Raw genomic sequence first — 20,483 nt, 5'->3', positions numbered from 1 at the left:
CAGACGGCCACCACCGTCTGCCAACCTTGCTCTTAGTGCCCGGGCCAAACACCCGGACAGGGTCAGTCTGCTCCTCCACTACTACTTCACTCCTTCCCTAACTCAACTCTCCTCTGCTCTCACTTCCTTTTTCCCGCCTCCAGGACTGTGAACTCCTCAGTGGGTGGGGCCAACCGCCTGGCTCCACCCCACCTGGTGTGGACATCAGCCCCTGGAGGGAGGCAACAAGGATTTTGTGTCTGGCTGATGTGCCTGTCTCGGGGTGGGGGTGTGTGTTGCAGTACCTGTGACGACCAGGGCGCCACATTGTGACTGGGATGAGCCGGCCCCCCCAGAGAGAGGCATTAAATTGTTTTACTGGCTCTCACTGGGCGTAAAAGTCAGGTGTTCAGTGGATGAATCCCCACCCACCTGAGCAAAACCCTGAACACTCAACAATTTAATTGGGTTTTCGACGGCATTAATATAATCTTAAATATGTGTTCACCTGAGGTAAACACATATTTAATAGGGATCCATGAACAATCCAAAAGAGCCGGCTCTTTTTGGTGACAGGAGCCATGGGAACCAGATCACCAATAAGAGCCGAACTAACCATCACTATATGAGCACCATGCACCAATATCACCCCCTTCCCTGTTCAGCCCTCCCCCACACCAATATTCAACCCCTTACAAGTAGCAGCCCCCCTGTAGGAACATCCAGTCATCTGGACCCCTAAAACACTGAACATCTTCTCAGATCACCCACACTTAGGCTATGTGCCCACGTTGCGTTCTGTACCTGCAGAAATTTCTGCAGCGATTTGAACAGCACACGTGCGCACACGTTTCGCTGCAGAAACACTGCGTAATGAAAGCCGATTTCATGCGCTCTGGATGCAGCCTCTCCCATAGACAGAGCGGGGGCTGCACGCAAAGCACACGAAAGAAGTGACATGTTGCTTTTTAGAACGCAGTGATTTGGCAACATGCAAATCACTGTGTTACAAAACGCAACGTGCGCATGGATTATTCACAATCTTCATAGATTGTGCTGGGGACGCAGGACGCATGCAGTTACGCCGCAGTGCAGAACGCAGCGTAACTGCATGCAAATACGCACACGTGGACACAGAGCCTAAGTCCTTTGTAAGGCTAGGTTCACATTTCCGTTGTTTTGCATCAGTCACATGCGTTGCTTAACGCTTGTGACTGATGCGTTGTACAACGGATGACAATAATTGTAAGAGAAAGTGGATTCCATTATAAAACAAGAGACAGGGAGAACGATCAGCTCATCATCCGGCGGTCGGCATTTAAGAGCGATCAGATGATCTCCCGGTGGCCGGCTAATGAGAGCGATCAGCTGGTCGCTCTCAGCAGCCGGCCACCGGGTGATCATCTGATCGCTCACAGAAGCCGGCTGCCGGGCGATCAGCTGATCGTTCGGCCGCCGAGAGAGAGCATGCGCAGTGAAATCAAAAGGATTCCGCTGCTCAAAAAACGCTACATGCTGCGTTCCTGCCGCCCGACGGTCAGTCGTTCCACGACTGATCAGTCGGGCGGAGGATGCAACGCAGCATCATCAGTCACAATCCGCCGCTCATACAAGTCTATGGAAACAAAGGAATCCATCAAACAGATTCCGTTGTTTACAAGAGCCGCGGATTGTGACTGATCATAAACAACGGAAATGTGAACCTAGCCTTAGGAAAGAAAATGGCTCATCTGCAGCCGCTCAGTCTGCATTGAAGGAAAATCCCGCCCCTTCTTGTGATATCATTCCCACATGGTCACATGGGCATGACATCACCACAGGTCCTACATGGAAGAGCTGATCATGTGACCCCTGACTCCTCCCCTCCATGTGACATCATCACAGGTCCTGGAAGCACAGAGCAGCCATATATCTAGTGTGCGGCTCTGCAGGTGGAGGTGTGTGGAGATTCCCCATTACTGGGCTCAGGCTCCATACACATTAGATGCTGGGGGAGAACAATCGCTCTATAGAAGAGAATTCTCCTGATTGCCCCGTGAAGGATGGATATGGACAGGGACAAGATGGCGGAGAGGATATTACACCTCACCCTAGAGATCCTCTTCCGGCTTACTGGAGAGGTGAGAGATTCTGATGACGTCACATTACACCATTCTTATCTATGGGAATAACAGATGGACAGAACTGGAGAGGTGAGGACTCTGGAAATGTCTGGAGTGAGATTTCTTACTGTGTCTCTCCATAACCAGGATTACACAGTAGTGAAGAAGACCTCTAGTGAGCGCTGTCAGGCCCCTGTGTCTGAGGGATGGGGAAGACCCCTGAGTCCAATCACGGGGCCTCCACCTCACCCCCCGATACATGAGGACATCAATGACCAGAAGATCCTAGAACTCACCTACAAGATGATTGAGCTGCTGACTGGAGAGGTGACACTGCTGGGAATGCTGGGACATTATACAGTAACGCTCTGAAGGGATCGGGGGTGACGGTATCATTGTATGTGTCAGGTTCCTATAAGGTGTCAGGACTTCACCGTCTATTTCTCCATGGAGGAGTGGGAGTATTTAGAAGAACACAAAGATCTGTACAAGGACGTCATGATGGAGGTTCCCCAGCCCCTCACATCACCAGGTAATAGACAGGACTAAATACACACGGCCTATAATTAGCTGTATGTAAGGAATGAATTCAGCCCCTGTATGTGTCTCCTCCAGTTCTATCCAGTAAGAGGACAACGCCAGAGAGATGTCCCCGTCCTCTTCTCCCACAGGACTGTAAACAAGAAGATCCCGATGTTCCTCAGGATCATCAGGTAGATGGAGAGAAGGTGCCATGAAATCTCCCTATGATGTGTAGACGGCTGTGAAGGTCTTGTGCTCAGTCTTGTTTTATCCTCCAGTATTATATGTGTTATACTTGTGTAATGAGAGCGGTGGAGATGGCAGGATTAGAGCTGGTCATAGATGGGACTTCTCCATCTGTCTGTGACTTTTACAATATTTGTTTCAGGGGGAAGATCTGACCCATATTAATACTACAGAGACATATGTGAGGGGTGATGAGCGGAGTAAAGAGGAGATTCCTACAGATAATCGCCCAGGTGAGTAGTGAGCACTAAAGCTGATTGAACTCCCCACAAATCACTGCCGATTTTAAAAAGAGTCCGCTCTGGAATCCGGTGCCCATCTAAGTCAATGGGGACCAAAATCTGGAGATTAAAAATGTTTGTGGAGGGTATAGGGGGGTAGGAGCGAGTGCGGCATACTCACCGAGGCGGTGTCATGGCGGCAAACACCTTCCGGGTCACACTTTTCTCTTCCGGAGCCGACAATTCAATAATCGCTAATTTGCATGCCCACTGGCGCGTGTAGTTGGTTGCCGTTAGATACACTGCCACTTAGGGTGGGGGCGCATCAGCTGACTGCAACCAATCACAGGAGGCAGGACAGCTTGAGGGCGGGGAATGCATTGTATCCCTCGCAAGCGTGACTCCTGCTTTTTTTTTTTTTTTTTAATATTTATTTAAATAAATAATTAAAACAAAAACGACGTGTAGTTTCCCCTTATTTTCATCCCCAGCCATGATAAAGCTGTCTGGGGGCTGGTATTCTCAGCCCGCAGTCGCCCAGTATTGCCCCATCTATTAGATGTGACAATCTCGGTGCATTACCAGCCCTTCCTTTTGGCCTAATGCGATGCCAATCGGCGTAATAAGGGGTTAATAGCAGTGCACAGCTGCTACTAAGCCCTAGGTTTGTGATGGCACAGGCGTCTATAAGATACCTGCATCACACAACCTGTAAATGAATATAAATAAACACAGACAAAAATCCTTTATTTGGAATAAAGTACAAAATGCACCCTCCTTCACCTCTTTATTAACCCCCGACACCCTGCAGCTCCCGCGTAATCCACACGAGATCCCACGACGAGACATCCAGCTCTGCTACATCTCACAGCTAGCAGCCATAGAGAAGACCGCCAGCTATGAGTGTAGCCTATTACTGAGCCGCGATGACTGCAGGCAGATACTGTTACAGGCTGGGGGCGCGTCAGCCTGCAACCAATCACAGACGAGAGGACGGCCGGTGGGCGGGGAAAATACGGAAAGCTGTGTGTATACATGCACAGTACAGGAAGTGACTGCGCGACCCGGAAGCAGTGTGCCGCTATGACACAAAGTCTCGGTATGTGTGAAACTCTCACTTATTTCTTCTTTTGTTTATTTTTACTTTAATTACCGAATCCAGATTGTGCACCTGGAATCCTGGGCCCGGGTCCGGCACCCAGATATCATTGAAACCGCGCGGATCCGGACTTCTATAGTCTGGATCCGCTCAGCCCTAGTGACCACTAAATGCAGAGAAGTCACAAATTCTTCTCAGTCACCGGCTCTGGCTGCTTTATCAGGGTTGTATTCTAGCTATATCAAATGGTCCCCATTCTGCTGCTAGACCACCACATGCTCCTCCACCCAAAACTGTCCCCATTATTTTGGCCATTGGACGCCCTTCTGTTGGAGTGAGATGTGTATCAGCCAGATCTTACAGGTAGGATCCACCCTATCCCCTGAAATTAGAAGACGTTGACCCTTAGCTGCTCAGATCTCTAATCTGTAAAGCCAAATGACAGCGTACGTAGAATGTGCAGACAACTTAGAAAATCATGGGAAGAAGAATCTAATCTGTATGGTGGACCCCTAAGAGAAAGCGGAGGGTAATGATGCTGGTGACGTCCTAGATTCTTAGTTTGGTGCCGTGTTCACCAGGTGAATAAAGATTGATTGCTCTCAGTGGGAGAAACTAATAATAATCTTGTAGTTGATGAAGAGACCTCAGTAGTCTGGAAAGCTTGCTTTGTAAAATCATTTATTTTATTTTTATTCACCATTAATAAGTATCATAACTACAAGATTCTTATTTCTGCCACTGAGAGCAATGAATCCATCTTCCTAGAATCTCGGCATCTTATTGATGGATCTTCCTTCTCTCCCTTCTGCTGAATGTGCTGATAGGGGCGTTTATATCCAAAGTTCAGCACAGGGTAACTATAACATATGAGGGAGGTTAGAATTACCCCACAGTGGGTACATGGAGGCCGGGCAGCCCACCCACATGATTTCCAAAATGTAATTAGGAAAAAAAGGAAAGTAATAACACATAAAGTTCTGATATTTTTACCTTCAAGAGCCTGAAAGATATTTTCTCTGAATTCCACAAATGTCCATTATATAAGAACTTGTACTGGAGCCGTCCATTGTGGAGTCCGAGAGGCAGAAAATAAATGTCTAATATTTCTTTAAGAATCTCATCAGACAATATCTACAATAGTTTGGATTGCCGAGAGCCTCCGAGCCACATACTGTAATTACTCCAGATGTGTCACCTCTAGTTACTAAATCACTGACGGTGAAGGCTGTCGGGCGGAGGGCGGTCATTTTATTAGTTGTGTTATTGTCTATAGTCACAGTTTTCTCTATAGTAGTTAGTACCAAAGCCGCTCTTATTTCATGGCTTTCCACTGCAGCCAGTTTTCTACTCCTATCCAGGCCCCATTTCTCCAATCTGACATCTGTCAGTTTACATGATAACACCTTTGTAATGGTTAAAGGGAACCGGTCACCAGATTTGGCCACTATAAGCTGCGGCCACCACCAGTGAGCCCTTATATACAGCGTTCTAGAATACTGTATATAAGAGCCCAGGCTGCTCTGTATAATGTAAAAAAACACTTAGGGGGCGGTCCAGTACGATGGGTGTCACCGCTCTCCAGTCCAGCGCCTTCTCTCTGCTGCAATGGGCGTCTTTTTTTCTTTCTTCGCAGGCCCATTTAAATGATGCGTCCTATGTCATCAACACAGGCCGGCATTGCGGTTTTGAGCAGGCGCACCCTGCTGAGGGCAGATCAAAGTAATGTAATATGTAGGCGTGAGGAAAGGTTAAAGACCACCCGTGCATGCACACTACAATACTACAGCAGGGCAGATCAAAGTGCGCCTGCACAGGACCGAAATGCCGACCTGTGTGGATGACATAGGAGGCGTCATCCACATTGGGCTGGGCAGAAGGCGGACAGGCATCGCAGCAGAGGTGCCGGACTGGAGACCTGCGACATCCATCGGACCAGACCCCCTTCAGGTGAGTATTATAAAAGTGTTTTTTACGTTATACAGAGCAGCTTGGGCTCTTACATACAGTATTCTAGAATGTGAAATCAAACCAAAAAAATGGAGTAACACATCCACTAGAATATATCATTTATTGAAAAATTCTTTTAAAAACGCATATATCAAATAACTGTACAAAGGTTAAAATATAAGGAGGAAAATTATAGACATAAATCCCACTAGTATGGGAGGAGCCCCAACAAATTCCAATTACATTCAAAATAAAATCTCTGATCACAAAGCATCAGTCTCAGGTTGGGATTGTGTGTGTGTGTGTGTATATGTGTATATATCACCACTAAATTAGCCATAGTGGATCTACCCACAAAAACAACTCACATAGTAGGGTATGTCAATGCTGGAATGTCAGCCTGCCCATATTTAATGAGACTGCCCTCCTTAGGAGCCCCGGAAGCCTCCATGAGCATTTCGCCTATAGTGGCTTTCTCAAGGGAATGGTATTGACAGCATTATGCTGCCGCATAGAGCATCACGCTGCCCCACGTAGCATCATGCTGTAATGCTTTAATCTGATCCCAGTGTTTCTGAGATTTTTTTTTCTGTGGCATATTCTACTTTATCTTTGCTGTAATATTAGGTTGATTTTGCTTTTCATTTACTGTATATACTCGCGTATAAGCTTAAGACCCTAATTTTACCACAAAAAAACTGGGAAGACTTACTGACTCGAGTATAAGCCTAGGGTGGGACATTTAGCAGCTACTGGTAGTAATGTGCCCATATTGTCTTCTGTAGTAATGTGCCCTCTAGTAATGTGCCCATCCTTGTGACCATTGTTTAGTAATGTCCTCATTCCGGTCTCCTTCTTGTCCCTATGATGCAGTTTTTCACACACACAACTTATTTTCACTAGTCCTCTTACCTGCTTCTTGAAGAATGCAGGCACATGGACCCCTCAGTGACCTTGGCCGGTGCAGGGGGCCACAAATTATTCAAAGGAAGTAAAGCACTGATGGCAACAGTGGCGGCCCCTGCTATGGCTGTGATTTATGGAGGGATCTATGTGCCTGAGATCCTCAAGAAGCTGGTAAAAGGATACAGCGGGAACGGAGGATAGGTGAGAATTTTTTTTGGGAACCTCACTTGAGAATAAGCCAAGAGGGTGTTTTCATCATAAAAAAATGGGCTCAAAACCTTGACTTATACTCGAGTATATACAGTATTACAAAAAACAAAAAAAAAGCTAATTTTACATTTTTGGCAAATTTCAGAAGTGTTCAAACATTACATTTGGATACTCTTAAAATAAATAGTGATACCACAACATGGAGGCATGGAGGATACAGGCCCTGAAAGAATGCAGCAGGTATAGGGGACACGGAAGCCACCGCTGGGCGGATATGTATGCCTGTATCCCTGCCAGGAAAACAGGGCAAGACTGCCGGTAACAGCGTTAACGTACCATCACCCCCCTCATGCCCCTCCTTTTCCAGGCCTGAATGGAATCTCTTCAGAAGAAGAGGGGCATTTATATTCTCCTTGGGCTTCCATGACCCTTCCTTAGAACCAAACCCCATCCAATCAACCAAAAAGAGGGTTTTACCTTTCACCTTTTTCATGACAAGGATGCCTTTTGCCTCAAAGATGTCTTCCGCACTGACTTGTGAAGGCAGAGTACCAGTAGGTTTTGAAGTAGCGGCTCAGGACCACAAGCTTGAGGAGAGACACACAGGAGTTGGGGATCCGCAAGGAGACTGGAAGTTTCAGCTTATAGGACACATTGTTGAACTTTTAAAGCACCTCAAAGAGACTAATAAAGTGGGGACCCAATTTGTAAGAAGGCATCTTGAGGCAAACATGTCTAAAAGAAACCCACACCTTGTCTCTGGGATGGAACGTAGGAGGATCCAGAGGTGTCTCATTCACATGCCTTTTCATCTTGATGGAGCACTGCTCCAGGGAGACAATGGTCTTAAGGGTGCTTTACACGCTGCGACATTGCTAACAATATATCGTCGGGGTCACGTCATTAGTGACGCACATCCGGCGCCGTTAGCGACATCATAGCGTGTGACATCAAGGAGCGATTATCAACGAGTGGAAAAACGTGAAAAATCGTTGCTCGTTGACACGTCGCTCCTTTTCCAAATATCGTTGCTGCTGTAGGTACAATGTTGTTCGTCGTTCCTGCGGCAGCACACATCGCTATGTGTGACACCGCAGAAACGACGAATATCTCCTTACCTGCGTTCAGCGGCATTGAGGAAGGAAGGAGGTTGGCGGCATGTTCCGGCCATTCATCTCCGCCCCTCCTCTGCTATTGGATGGCTGCCGTGTGACGTCGCTGTGACGCCGCACGAACCGACCCCTTGAAAAGGAGGCGGATCGCCGGCCACAGCGACGTCGCAGGGAAGGTAAGTCCGTGTGATGGGTGTTAGCGATGTTGTGCGCCACGGGCAGCGATTTGCCCATGACGTACAACCGACGGGGGCGGGTACGCTCGCTAGCGATATCGATAGCAATATCGCAGCGTGTAAAGTACCCGTTAGCCGAGACGTCATAGAATCCGTGGACAAGAACATCGGCCATAGGGTTGCCAAAGGTGATAACAGCAGGGAGATGGATTTTAGGCTGCTGTCCAGATACTATGAGGAATGGAGAGTTGGCTAAGGAATTAAGTGATTATTATAGGAGAACTCCACCCATGGTTGTAGCTTGATCCAATCACTGTGGTGTGCCACAGGAAATATATGAGGACCTGGTTGACTTGCTCCACTTGGTTGTTAGACTACAGATGGTAGGCCGATGAGAAGTGACATCCAGCAGCTTATAAGCAACCCTCCAGAACTGAGATGTGAATTGGACAATGTGGAGAGTACAGACGTGCAGGAGGAAGATGTCCTGGATGAAGTGCTCAGCAAGCACAGGAGCAGAAGGAAGACCGTACAATGGAGTGAAGTGGCCCATTTTAGAGAACCTGTCTACTACTGCCCAGATGACTGAGTAACCAGAGGATACCCGCAGATCAATGATTAAGACAGTAGACATGTGTACCCAAAAAGCGGACAGCACAGGTAGGGCTATTAGTCGACCAGCTGGAAGCTTCTTAGTGGTCTTATTGCAGGCATACGCGAGACAGGCTGAGTCACAATTCCATAATGTCTTTTTGCAGCGTTGGCCACCAGTAGTGCTGCGAGATGAGCAAAGTTGTCTTCTGACTGGCCAACTTAGAGGCACGCATTTATCTGGGAAGTTACTGAGGCACACTTACAATGGGGGCTACATTATATGGAGAACTAATGGGGTTACCTTCTACATGGACTATAGGGGTATATTGTACATTGAAGAGTATGGGGCTGCACAATACAATATGAAGGACACTTTATACATGGAATGCGATGGAGCATTATACATGGAGGACTATGGGGCTGTATAATACAATATGAAGGACTATGGGACTGCATTATAATACATATAGGACTATGGTTCTGCATTATATGAGTCTACCTCCTGGTCAGCCAACAGAAACGACCTAGAGAGTAAATCCACCTTGACATTCTTTTAGGCCTGCCGGAAATGTAGAACAATCTCAAAGCAGGTGAAGAACAGCAAGCATCGGGCTTTGCGCAGATTCAGCCTTTGTAGGTAGGCCAAGTTTTTGTGGTCAGTGTGGATGACCACAAAATGCACCGCTCATGGCCAGTAGGTATAGCCACATCTGCAGAGCCATCTTGTTCACCAAAAATTCTCAGTTGCCATTCGAGTAGAGTTGCGCTCAGGAAGCCATCAAAGGCTTTGGAGAAGAAGCAGCAGGTTATTCTCTTACTGAAAACCGGCATCTGCACAAGGATGGCATCGGATCTGGAGGCAAAGCATCAATTTTCATGAAAAAATGTTTTAATCTCTTGCCTTTGCAGCACCTGAGCCAATGATAAGGCCTGCTTGATGGCAATAAATGCACTCTCTGCTTCAGAAGTCCACATCTTGGGATTTGCCCCCTGGTGGGTCAGAGCTGTGATGAGGAGAACAAGAATTGCAGATTGGATTGGCTGTAATAATTGGCATAACCCAGGAACTGCTGAATTGCCTTCACTCCGTCACGATGAGGCCACTTCAGAGCTGCCGACATCTTCTCCCGATCCATTTTCAAACTAATGTCCCAGATAATGTAGCCCGGGAATGGAAGGGAAGTCTGTTCAAAAAGGCGCTTCTACACCGTGTGTAGAATTATTAGGCAAGTTGTATTTTAGAGGATTTTTTTTATTATTGATCAACAACTATGTTCTCAATCAACCCAAAAGACTCATAAATATCAAAGCTTAATATTTTTGGAAGTTGTAGTTTGTTTGTTTTTTATAGATTTGGCTATCGTAGGATGATATCTGTTTGTGCAGGTAACTATTACTGTGCAGAATTAATAGGCAACTTAATAAAAACCAAATATATTCCCATCTCACTTTATTTTCACCAGGTAAACCAATATAACTGCACAAAATTTAGAAAAACATTTCTGACATGCAAAAACAAAACCCCCAAAAATTAGTGACCAATATAGCCACCTTTCTTTATGATGACACTCAACAGCCTACCATCCATAGATTTTTAGTTGCTTGATCTATTTACGATCAACATTTTGTGCAGCAGCCACCAGAGCCTCCCAAACACTGTTTTCCCTCCGTGTAGATCTCACATTTTATGAGGGACCACAGGTTCTCTATGGGGTTCAGATCAGGTGAACAAGGGGGCCATGTCATTATTTTTTCATCTTTTAGACCTTTATTGGCCAGCCACGCTGTGAAGTAGTTGGATGCATGTGATGGAGCATTGTCCTGCATGAAAATCATGTTTTTCTTGAACGATACCGAATTCTTCCTATACCACTGCTTGAAGAAGTTGTCTTCCAGAAACTGGCAGTAGGTCTGGGAGTTCAGCTTCACTCTATCCTCAACCCGAAAAGGTCCCACAAGTTCATCTTTCATGATACCAGCCCATACCAGTACCCCACCTCCACTTTGCTGGCGTCTGACTCGGAGTGGAGCTCTCTGCCCTTTACTGATCCAGCCTCTGGCCCATCTATCTGGCTCATGAAGAGTCACTCTCATTTCATTAGTCCATAAAACCTTTGAAAAATCAGTCTTAAGATATTTCTTGGCCCAGCCTTGCCGTTTTATCTTATGTTTCTTGTTCAAAGTTGGTCATTTTTCAGCTTTCCTTTTTTTTTTTTTTAAATCAGATACTTTTTTATTAAAACAGAATACATACAACAGAATAACAAATCGGCATCCAAATTAAATTTATCACATCTATTACCCCTTTAACTCCCCATCCCGCCCCCTCCCCCACCCCGGCAGTAACATTTCTCCCCGATACTACATCCCATTTAGTACACACTTAGGACACCCTTCAACTGCAGTATAGCAACCATCCCGTTGTGCAGGAGGAACAACTAGTAACACAAATAAAACAAAACACACACATCAGAGGTCTCAGACGGCTATCCCGGTCCCAGACCAGTTTATTGGTCCATCACTCGTCTTATTCGCATTGCAGCCAAGGAGACCATAGCTTCTCAAACATTTTAACATTCCCCCTTCTTTCATACACTCCCCGTTCCAGCTGAAGAATACATTTCACCCTTTTAATGTACTCTCCCCTGGTCGGGGGTCTTTTTTAATCCAGGACCTGGCGATTAGCTTTCTTGCCGCATACAGCAGCCTAGCAATGACAATTTTCATAGTATTTTCCACCCCAAGCTCCTCAACATATCCCAATAGGCATATCACTGGTTCCCTGGGGAGGACACACCCATATGTTCTTCCTATCTTGTGGATAACCTTAGTCCAAAAGGAGACCAGTCTCGGACAAGACCACATCATGTGAAAAATACCTGCGTTAGATCCCTGACACCTTGGACACTCCGAATTCCTTTTCAACCCCATTTTAAACATCAGTAAAGGAGACCTATATACCCGGTGAATCACTTATAGGTGAGACAGTCTGGCTGGTTCGCTCATGGAAAGTTTAGGGACATACTCCAGGATACTCTCCCACACCTCCTCCGTTATCGGCCCAACTTCCTCCTCCCATTTAGATTTAGCTTTAATTGGGTAGTCTAAAAGAAAGGTATGTAGTATATCTTTATATGTGCCAGAAATGATCCCTTTAGTGCTTCCTCCGCCCTTACACACATACTCCAGTACCAGGTCAGTCTGTATGGCCACACTTTGTTTAGCCGCTTGGGCTGCAATCGCATGTTTTAATTGTCTGTAGTGGAGCCAGCCGGACGCCGGTAACTGAAACTCACTCTGTAACTGTGGGAACGATTTCACAATTCCCCCGTCCAATATCTGATGCATGTATATCGCACCCTTGCGTCTCCACTCCTCAATATTCCCCATTTTCTGAATCTCCGGGAGATTACTGTTATCCCAGATAGGTGTAAACTTGGTTAACCGGGTCACCCCTCTCACCCTTTTCAGCCTATCCCAGGTCTTATTTATAAGTGCCATTGTAGGAGATGTTCTACCCAGGAGCCCCACCGCACCATCCTCTAGTCCCATTACCAATGGACTTCTACCCACTATGTATTCCAGTACTTCTTTAATGCCCCCATCTTTCTCTCGATCAGACCAACCCCTGAGGTGTTGACATTGCGCCGCTATATAATACAATTCCGGATTTGGGATTGCTAGACCCCCCTCATCCTTCGGCCTTTGTAAAGTCTCTAATCTCACCCTAGGCTGCTTTTTACCCCACACCAGGTCCCTAAACAGCGAGGTTATCCCTTTAAATCTTTTCCTTGAAATACAAACAGGGGCATTGTGCAGTATGTATAGGAGTTTAGGCATTACTACCATCTTTAGCAAATTAACCCTTCCAACAACTGACAAATGTAGCTTGTTCCAGGCATCCACCTTGGCTCTCAATTTTTTAAGGAGAGGCCATAAGTTCACCTGTATGTATTTTTCTACTGGCAGAGATATCTGGATACCTAGATATTTAAATTCGTCCACATTCTTCAATTTGTTAGCCCCAGTATCCTCATTTGTCCAGGCTACTTCCCCATCCATTTTAAAGAGGCTCGATTTAGACCAATTAATGGTCAGTCCCGAAACTTCTCCAAATTTCTCTATTATCTGCATGGCATGATCCAATTTTCAGCTTTCCTTACCTTGGCCATATCCCTGAGTATGGCACACCTTGTGCTTTTTGATACTCCAGTAACGTTGCAGCTTTGAAATATGGCCAAACTGGTGGAAAATGGCACCTTGGCAGCTTCACGCTTGATTTTTCTCAATTCATGGGCAGTTATTTTGCGCCTTTTTTGCCCAACATGCTTCTTGCGACCCTGTTGGCTATTTAACATGATTGTTCGGTGATCACGCTTCAAACGTTTGGCAATTTCAAGACTGCTGCATCCCTTTGCAAGACATCTCACAATTTTAGACTTTTCAGAGCCCATCAAATCTCTCTTCTGACCCATTTTGCCAAAGGAAGTTGCCTAATAATTAAGCACACCATATATATGATGATGTCATTACACCAGACCCCTCCTCATTACCGAGATGCACATCATCTGATTTACTTATTTGGTAATTGGCTCTCAAGCCTATACAGCTTGGAGTAGGACAACATGTATAAAAAGTATCATGTGATCAAATACTCATTTGCCTAATAATTCTGCACACAGTGTAGAATTTGGCATATAAACGATTCTCCCTCAGCCTCTGTAGAACATTCCTCCTGTGCATTGGCAGATCAGAAGAGAATACAAGAATGTCAACCATGTACACCCTTAGACATGAGTGGAGCAGATCTCGGAAGATATTGTTCACGATTTCCTAGAAAACCAACAGAGCACTGCTGAGTCCAAAGGGCATTACCCGATACTCATAGTGGCCGTCATGGGTATTAACCTTTACATGACATTGCACCTGTTGGGTATGTCATGAAAGTCAGTGCCATTCTGACCAAGGACATATCCAGTATGTCATGTAATTGCGGGGGTTCCTGTGCTGTACCCCAGCGATTGCTGCCGGGTCTCTGGCTTATCTTGTAGCCAGGACCCAGCTGTCACTGCCAGGAGCAGTCCCCACTCTGCTTCCGGCAGTTTAACCCTCTAAATGCTGTGAGCAATACGATCACAGCATTCAGGAAGCAGGGTGAGGAATTGCTTGCCTCTCCCTGGCGATTGGGTCCCTGTAATCGCATTACAAGGATCCAATCACTGCCATGGCAACCCTGGGTCATTACCCTGACGAGCCCGGGTCACCCAGCTATGGAACGCCTCACAAAAAACCATGCCGGATGCATGGTATGTGAGGCGAAGTGACGATCGCTGGGGTTCCTCCTTCGATTGCCGCCGGGCCACCGGCAGATCTTAGAGTTGAAACCAGCTCTCACTGCCAGGAGCTGTGCCTGCGCCACTTACGGCAGTGTAACCCCAAAAATGCTGCGATCAAGGCGATCGCATCATTTAGGATGAAGGGAGAGAAATCACTTACCTCTCCCTGGCGATTGGGCCCCTGAAATGTGATCATGGGCTTGATCGCTGCCGTGGTAACCCTGGGTCGTCACCATGACGACCTAGGGTTACTGAGGTAAGAATTGCCTCGCATACCATGCCCGATGCATGCTGTGAGGCGAAGTGTCAGAGCTGCTGCTACAGCTTTCACACTTAAAAGTGATCAAGCGTTGCAGTAAATTATATCAGTGATCAGATCACAGAAGCTTAGTGTCCCATAAATGGACTACGTAAAGTAAAAAATGTTAAAAGTACTAAAACAGATTTGGGGAAAATGAACAAAAAAAAAATTATTCCAATAAATATATTTATGTAAAAAAATAAAACAAACTGCTGTTTGGTATCTCCGCGTCCATAACAACACGAGCAATAAAACTGTCACACTAGTTAACCCCTTCAGTGAACACAGTAAAAAGAATAAATAAAAAATATAGCAAAAATTATGTCTTTTCATTATTCAGCTGCCCAAAAAAGTGGAATAAAACATGATCAAAAAGTCATATATAAATAAAAATGGTACTGCTGAAAACGTCATCTTGTCCCGCAAAAAAACAAGCTATCATAGAGCTGCATCAGCAAAAAATAAAAAAACTATCTCAGAATACAATATAAATTTTTTTTTTTTTTTCTATGAAATTGTTTTTAGGGTGTAAAAGCGGCAAAACATAAAACTGTATAAATGAGTTATCCCTGTAATCTTTCAAACCCAAATAATAAAGCTGTATTACGACTTTTACAGCACAGTGAACGGTGTAAAAACAAAAAAAAAACAATTCCTGAATTTCTGTTTCTTCTTGATACTGACTCACAAAAAGTGGAATATAAAGCAATCAAAATATATTATGTTTACCAAAATGGTACCAATACAATCTCCAACTCATCCTGCAAAAAACAAGCCCTCGTATGACTGTCAGCAGAAAAAAAAAAACTATAGCCTTTAAAATCCAGTGATGCAAAAAAATCTTTATTTTGTAAAAAGTATTTTTAATGTGATAGTCACCGAACCTAAAAAAAAACAAACGATTTAAACCTGGTATTGCTGTAATCATGCTAACCAGGGGAATAAAGCCGCCTAATCACCTATACTGCAAGGTGGATGGAGTAATAGATAAATAAATAAAGCCAGTTCTTCAACTGCTATTGATTTATTCATTCTGCCACTAAAAGCTCGCAGTCTGGCACTGCTGATATTGATCTGGCGCTCTACACTGAGCACTTACATTGGGGATTACGTGTAAATCTCTGAAAAAACAGGATTCAAACATAATTCCCAACGGAAAATTCACTGTAGTGAGGCAGAGCGAGTCACTTTCACCTCACATCTGGCTTGTGATCCAGCTGAGTCCATATTTTTATGCATCTTTTTCAGCGTGCACAACAGTACGATCAGCAGCAGGTTTTGTTCACATTTAAAAGCCGGACACCGCTGAACAGAGGCCAAATGGAGTCCAGAGTAACTCTGCTGCCTCATTGGTGAATGGATCTGTCGTGGGTTTCACATGAATCATGTATTTCAGAGATGTAGATGGAACTCCCGATGTAAGCGCTCTGCATAGACCAAAGGGTATATGGGAACTGATCCAAAATGTAAATGTTTGCAATTTTTAATTCTGCAACAGTCACTGAGTTTGACACCATGGGTGTTTTTCAGAGACTAAATTGTCACTACACTCGTAGATGAATTCGTAGAGGGGTGTAATTTCCAAAATGTGGTCACTTGAAGGGGGTGTCTTCTGTTCTGCCACATAGGGGCTCTGCAAATGGAGTCTGCAAACTATTCTAGGAAAATCTGTGCTCCAAAAATCAATGCCACTCCTTCCCTAATGAGGCCTGCGGTGCAGCCAAACTACTGTACAGTCACATGTGAGGTATTGCTATGTTCAGGAGAAATTGTGCAACACATTATGGGTCCTTTTTTTTCTCTTACCTATTCCTCTTGTGAAAATTAGAAATCTAGGGTTAAAGCAACATTTTTGTAGTAAAATGTAATTATTTTTTCTTCACTGCCCAATAGTATAACATTTTGTGACACCTGGGGTGTCAATATCTCACTGCACCCATGGCTGAATTCATTGAGGGGTGCAGTTTGTAAAATGGGGTCATTTGTGGGGGGTTTCTTCTGTTCTGGCACTTTAGGGGCTTTGCCAAAGTGACATGGCGCCGGAAAACCATTCCAACTAAATCTGATCTCAAATATTGCGCTCCTTCTTCACTGCCTCAAAGTAGTTTTTGACTACATAAGGGGTATCAGCGTACTCAGGATAAATCGCTCAATAAATGATATGGTGCATTTTTTCCTGATATCCTTGTGGAAAAAAAAGCTACCTGGTTAAAGCAACAAGTTTGTGGTAAAAAATGTTTTTTTAATTTTTACGGCTCAATGATATAAAAGGAGGACGCCAATCGCAGCAGACAGAAGGCGCCAGACCGGAGAGCAGCGACGTCCATTGGACTGGACTGCCCCGTAGGTGAGTATAATAAAAGTGTTGTAACGTTATACAGTGAGGCCTGGGTTCTTATATACAGTATTCTAGAATACTGTATATAAGGATAGACCATGTTGCCCAGGCACCTTCCATAGGGTGAGGGTGCCTTAAATACCTTGTGCCTCTCAGCCATAAGTTGAGAGACACTTCCTAGTTAGGGCAAGGTCTTTTCAGAATAGCTGCTCGCAGCCTAAGTGCACTCTAAAGAGTTCTGCATGGTGTGTGCAGGCCCTGGGGGATGGTGGCAGGGACTGGGGTGATGGAAGCCACCATTGAGTGGCCAGGAGGGTAAGTGTGCTGGAGTCCCCACCAGGAAAAGCGTGCAGGACAGTGTGGGGACACCGGCAAAGGCTTTGCAAGCTATTTTATAAATGATATACTGAAATTTGAATATATTATTACAAATAGTTTTTATTCTTGGCAGATGACTGTACCAGGAGATTAGAGGCACAACTGACATCTTCAACTTTAAAATCAGATGACCTTGAAATTACACAAGGTATAACTGAAGCGAATGTCACTGTACCAGACTTACCATCATCCCTTCACAGCAAAGATCTATCATCTGATTCTTTTAAACAAGTCTTGCCTTCTGATTCATCACAGACTATTACGAAAAATAAATGTCACAAAAGAGGCATTAAAAATCAGAGTGTTCTTTCAGGAAAGAAGCCATTTTCAACTTCAGAATATCGAAAAATCGATAAAAAAATTCACACAGGGGAGAGAAGATTTCCTTCAGAGTCTGTTAGTTACCAGAGCACTCACATGGCGAAGAAACAATTTTCACGTTCAGAATGTGGGAAATGTTTTAACCAAAAGTCGCATCTCGTTACACATCAGAGAACTCACACAGGGGAGAAGCATTTTCCTTGTTCAGAATGTGGAAAATGTTTTGCACATGAGTCAAAACTTGTTACACATCAGAGAACTCACACAAGGGACAAGCCATTTTCATGTTCAGAATGTGGGAAATATTTTAAAACCAAATCACCTCTTGTTAATCATCAGAGAACTCACACAGGGGAGAAGCCTTTTTCATGTTCAGAATGTGGAAAATGTTTTTCAGAAAAATCAAGTCTTGTTATACATCTGAGAACTCACACAGGGCAGATGCCATATTCATGTTCAGAATGTGGGAAATGTTTGGTTAAAACATCAAATTTTGTTACACATCAGAGGAGTCACACAGGGCAGAAGCCATATGCATGTTTAGAATGTGGGAAATGTTTTAACCAAAAATCGCATCTTCTTAGACACCAGAGAACTCACACAGGGGAGAAGCCTTTTTCATGTTCAGAATGTGGGAAATGTTTTACAGAGAAATCAAGTCTTGTTATACATCTGAGAACTCACACAGGGGAGAAGCCTTTTTCATGTTCAGAATGTGGGAAATGTTTTGCAAAGAAATCAAATCTTGTTACACACCAAAGAATTCACACAGGGGAGAAGCCTTTTTCATGTTCAGAATGTGGGAGATGTTTTGCAGAAAAATCAGGTCTTACTAAACACCAAATAATTCACGCAGGGGAGAAACCCTTGACATGTTTAGAATAAGGGAGATATTTTACACACAAATAGGATATTTTTAAACATCACAAAACTCACAAGGGTAGAAGCCATTATCATACCTAGAAGGTGAGAAATGTTTACCTAAGTTATAATTTTTTGACCACTAAGAAAAATTCATATGGAGAGAAAGTATAGACTTGACAATGTGAACAAGAAAACACAAAAGAGACAAAGTAAAGTAAACAAGAAAGGGAAAACACATTAGAATTTACATTAGAATTTGAAAATATATAGTTAATAATACCGTCTGATTTCTAAAAAGCAAATAAAAAAACAATATTCCATTTGTATTTATTTCACATTGTTATATATTTACTGTAGGGACAAGAGTATTACAACCCTCCCCCCAAAATACACAACATTCCTTCTCCCTCTTCTTCCTAACTCCCAACCTCCGCGATCTGCCATTCATTACAGTCACTTTCAGCGCACAATCTCCATGTCTGAACAATGTCTGTAACTTCTCTATACTACAATAATAAACATGTTCATATTATAAATTACTATTTCCATCTACTATCCATTCCTTCTTTGTGGGAACATCTGATGTGATCGAGATTTTATTATCACTTTCCGCTAAGTTTAGTAGTTTTCGCATCATCATTGGCATCTGACCCCCTTCTCTATTCCCCAATACACATATTATAGGGTCTAAGGGGACTCTGATTGTAAATACTTACTAAATTGTCCCAATAACCTGGCAGCCAAAACATTTTTTCCAATAAAGTCTGAGTATCTAAACTAATGTTCTTCATTTCTTCTTCCTCCATTTCCTTTTTGCTGGAGCAGAGGTCGCCCAACCTGTTCCCTCATTATGGCATTAAATATCTTGGATACAATACTCTTATTACTGCAATTTCTCACTAACAAAGCTTTATCTATTTGCTATTTTTTCCAAAAGTATATCCATTTTTCCTCTGTAAGGCCTGACATAACAATCTAAGGCCTTGTGTGCACGCTACGTTTTTACCCATGGGTTTTTTTTTGCGTTTTTGCTGCAGAGATTTCTTGAGAAAATGGTTGTAATCTTTTTGCAGACATTCCCCAGCAAAACCTATGGGGAAAAAAATTAGCTGTGCGCACACTGCGTTTTTCTTGTCAAGAAAATTCTTTCTGCAGAATTTCTTGAGAAAAAGATTGTGCATGTCACTTCTTTTCCACAGGTACCTGCTGCACTTCACTCCATTCACTGTAATGTAATCATGAAATACCGCAGGGAATAACGCAGGTAGGCAAATGCAATGAAACGCATATAATTTGCTGTGTTATTCCTGCAGTATTTCGTGTTTTTTGGGACATAATGTTCATCACTACCCTGCGTTTTGCAAGGAAATGATGTCATTATGACAGGAAGAGGAAGTTCCTCTATTTTCAGTGGCGTTTAAGAAGTACTGAAGATGGCGTGGTACAGCAGAATCAGCATCGATGTAAAAAAAATTAATAGAATTGGTAATTATATAGTGCGCTCAAACACACACATCACACTCACACATATATACATATATAACGCACAGACACATAGAAATCAAATTGTACATATTAAAAATAAAAAAATAAAAATAAAAAGCGTGGGCTCTGCTATATTTTTACTGTCCAGACAAGGTGAGCACACAGCGGCGGCCTGATACTCTCAGGCTGGGGAGGGCAATGGCCATTGTTATTGCCCCCAACCCTCTCGCAGCCAAGAATATCAGCCTGCAGCTGCCCCGAGAATGTCGCATCTATTAGATGTGACAGTGCCGGCGTGTGACCGGCTCTTTCCGTTACCGTGATGCGGTGGCAATCAGGGTAA

General features: G+C 44.1%; 1 protein-coding gene across 1 annotated transcript; it reads left to right on the top strand.

Moving 5' to 3' along the window:
• Positions 1-1,911: 1,911 nt before the first annotated feature.
• On the top strand, positions 1,912-19,495 carry LOC142312251 (uncharacterized). The gene is made up of 5 exons (XM_075351180.1): positions 1,912-2,408; positions 2,490-2,613; positions 2,697-2,794; positions 2,992-3,082; positions 17,544-19,495. Exons 1-5 carry the CDS (start codon positions 2,154-2,156, stop codon positions 18,674-18,676), a joined length of 1,701 nt encoding a protein of 566 aa, XP_075207295.1. The 5' UTR covers positions 1,912-2,153; the 3' UTR covers positions 18,677-19,495.
• The last annotated feature ends 988 nt before the right edge of the window (positions 19,496-20,483 follow it).

This window comes from Anomaloglossus baeobatrachus, chromosome 5, assembly GCF_048569485.1.
Source record: "Anomaloglossus baeobatrachus isolate aAnoBae1 chromosome 5, aAnoBae1.hap1, whole genome shotgun sequence".
NCBI classification, from domain to species: domain Eukaryota; kingdom Metazoa; phylum Chordata; class Amphibia; order Anura; family Aromobatidae; genus Anomaloglossus; species Anomaloglossus baeobatrachus.
The sequence above is the reverse complement of the archived record's forward strand: the minus strand, read 5'-3'. Positions and strand labels throughout refer to the sequence as shown.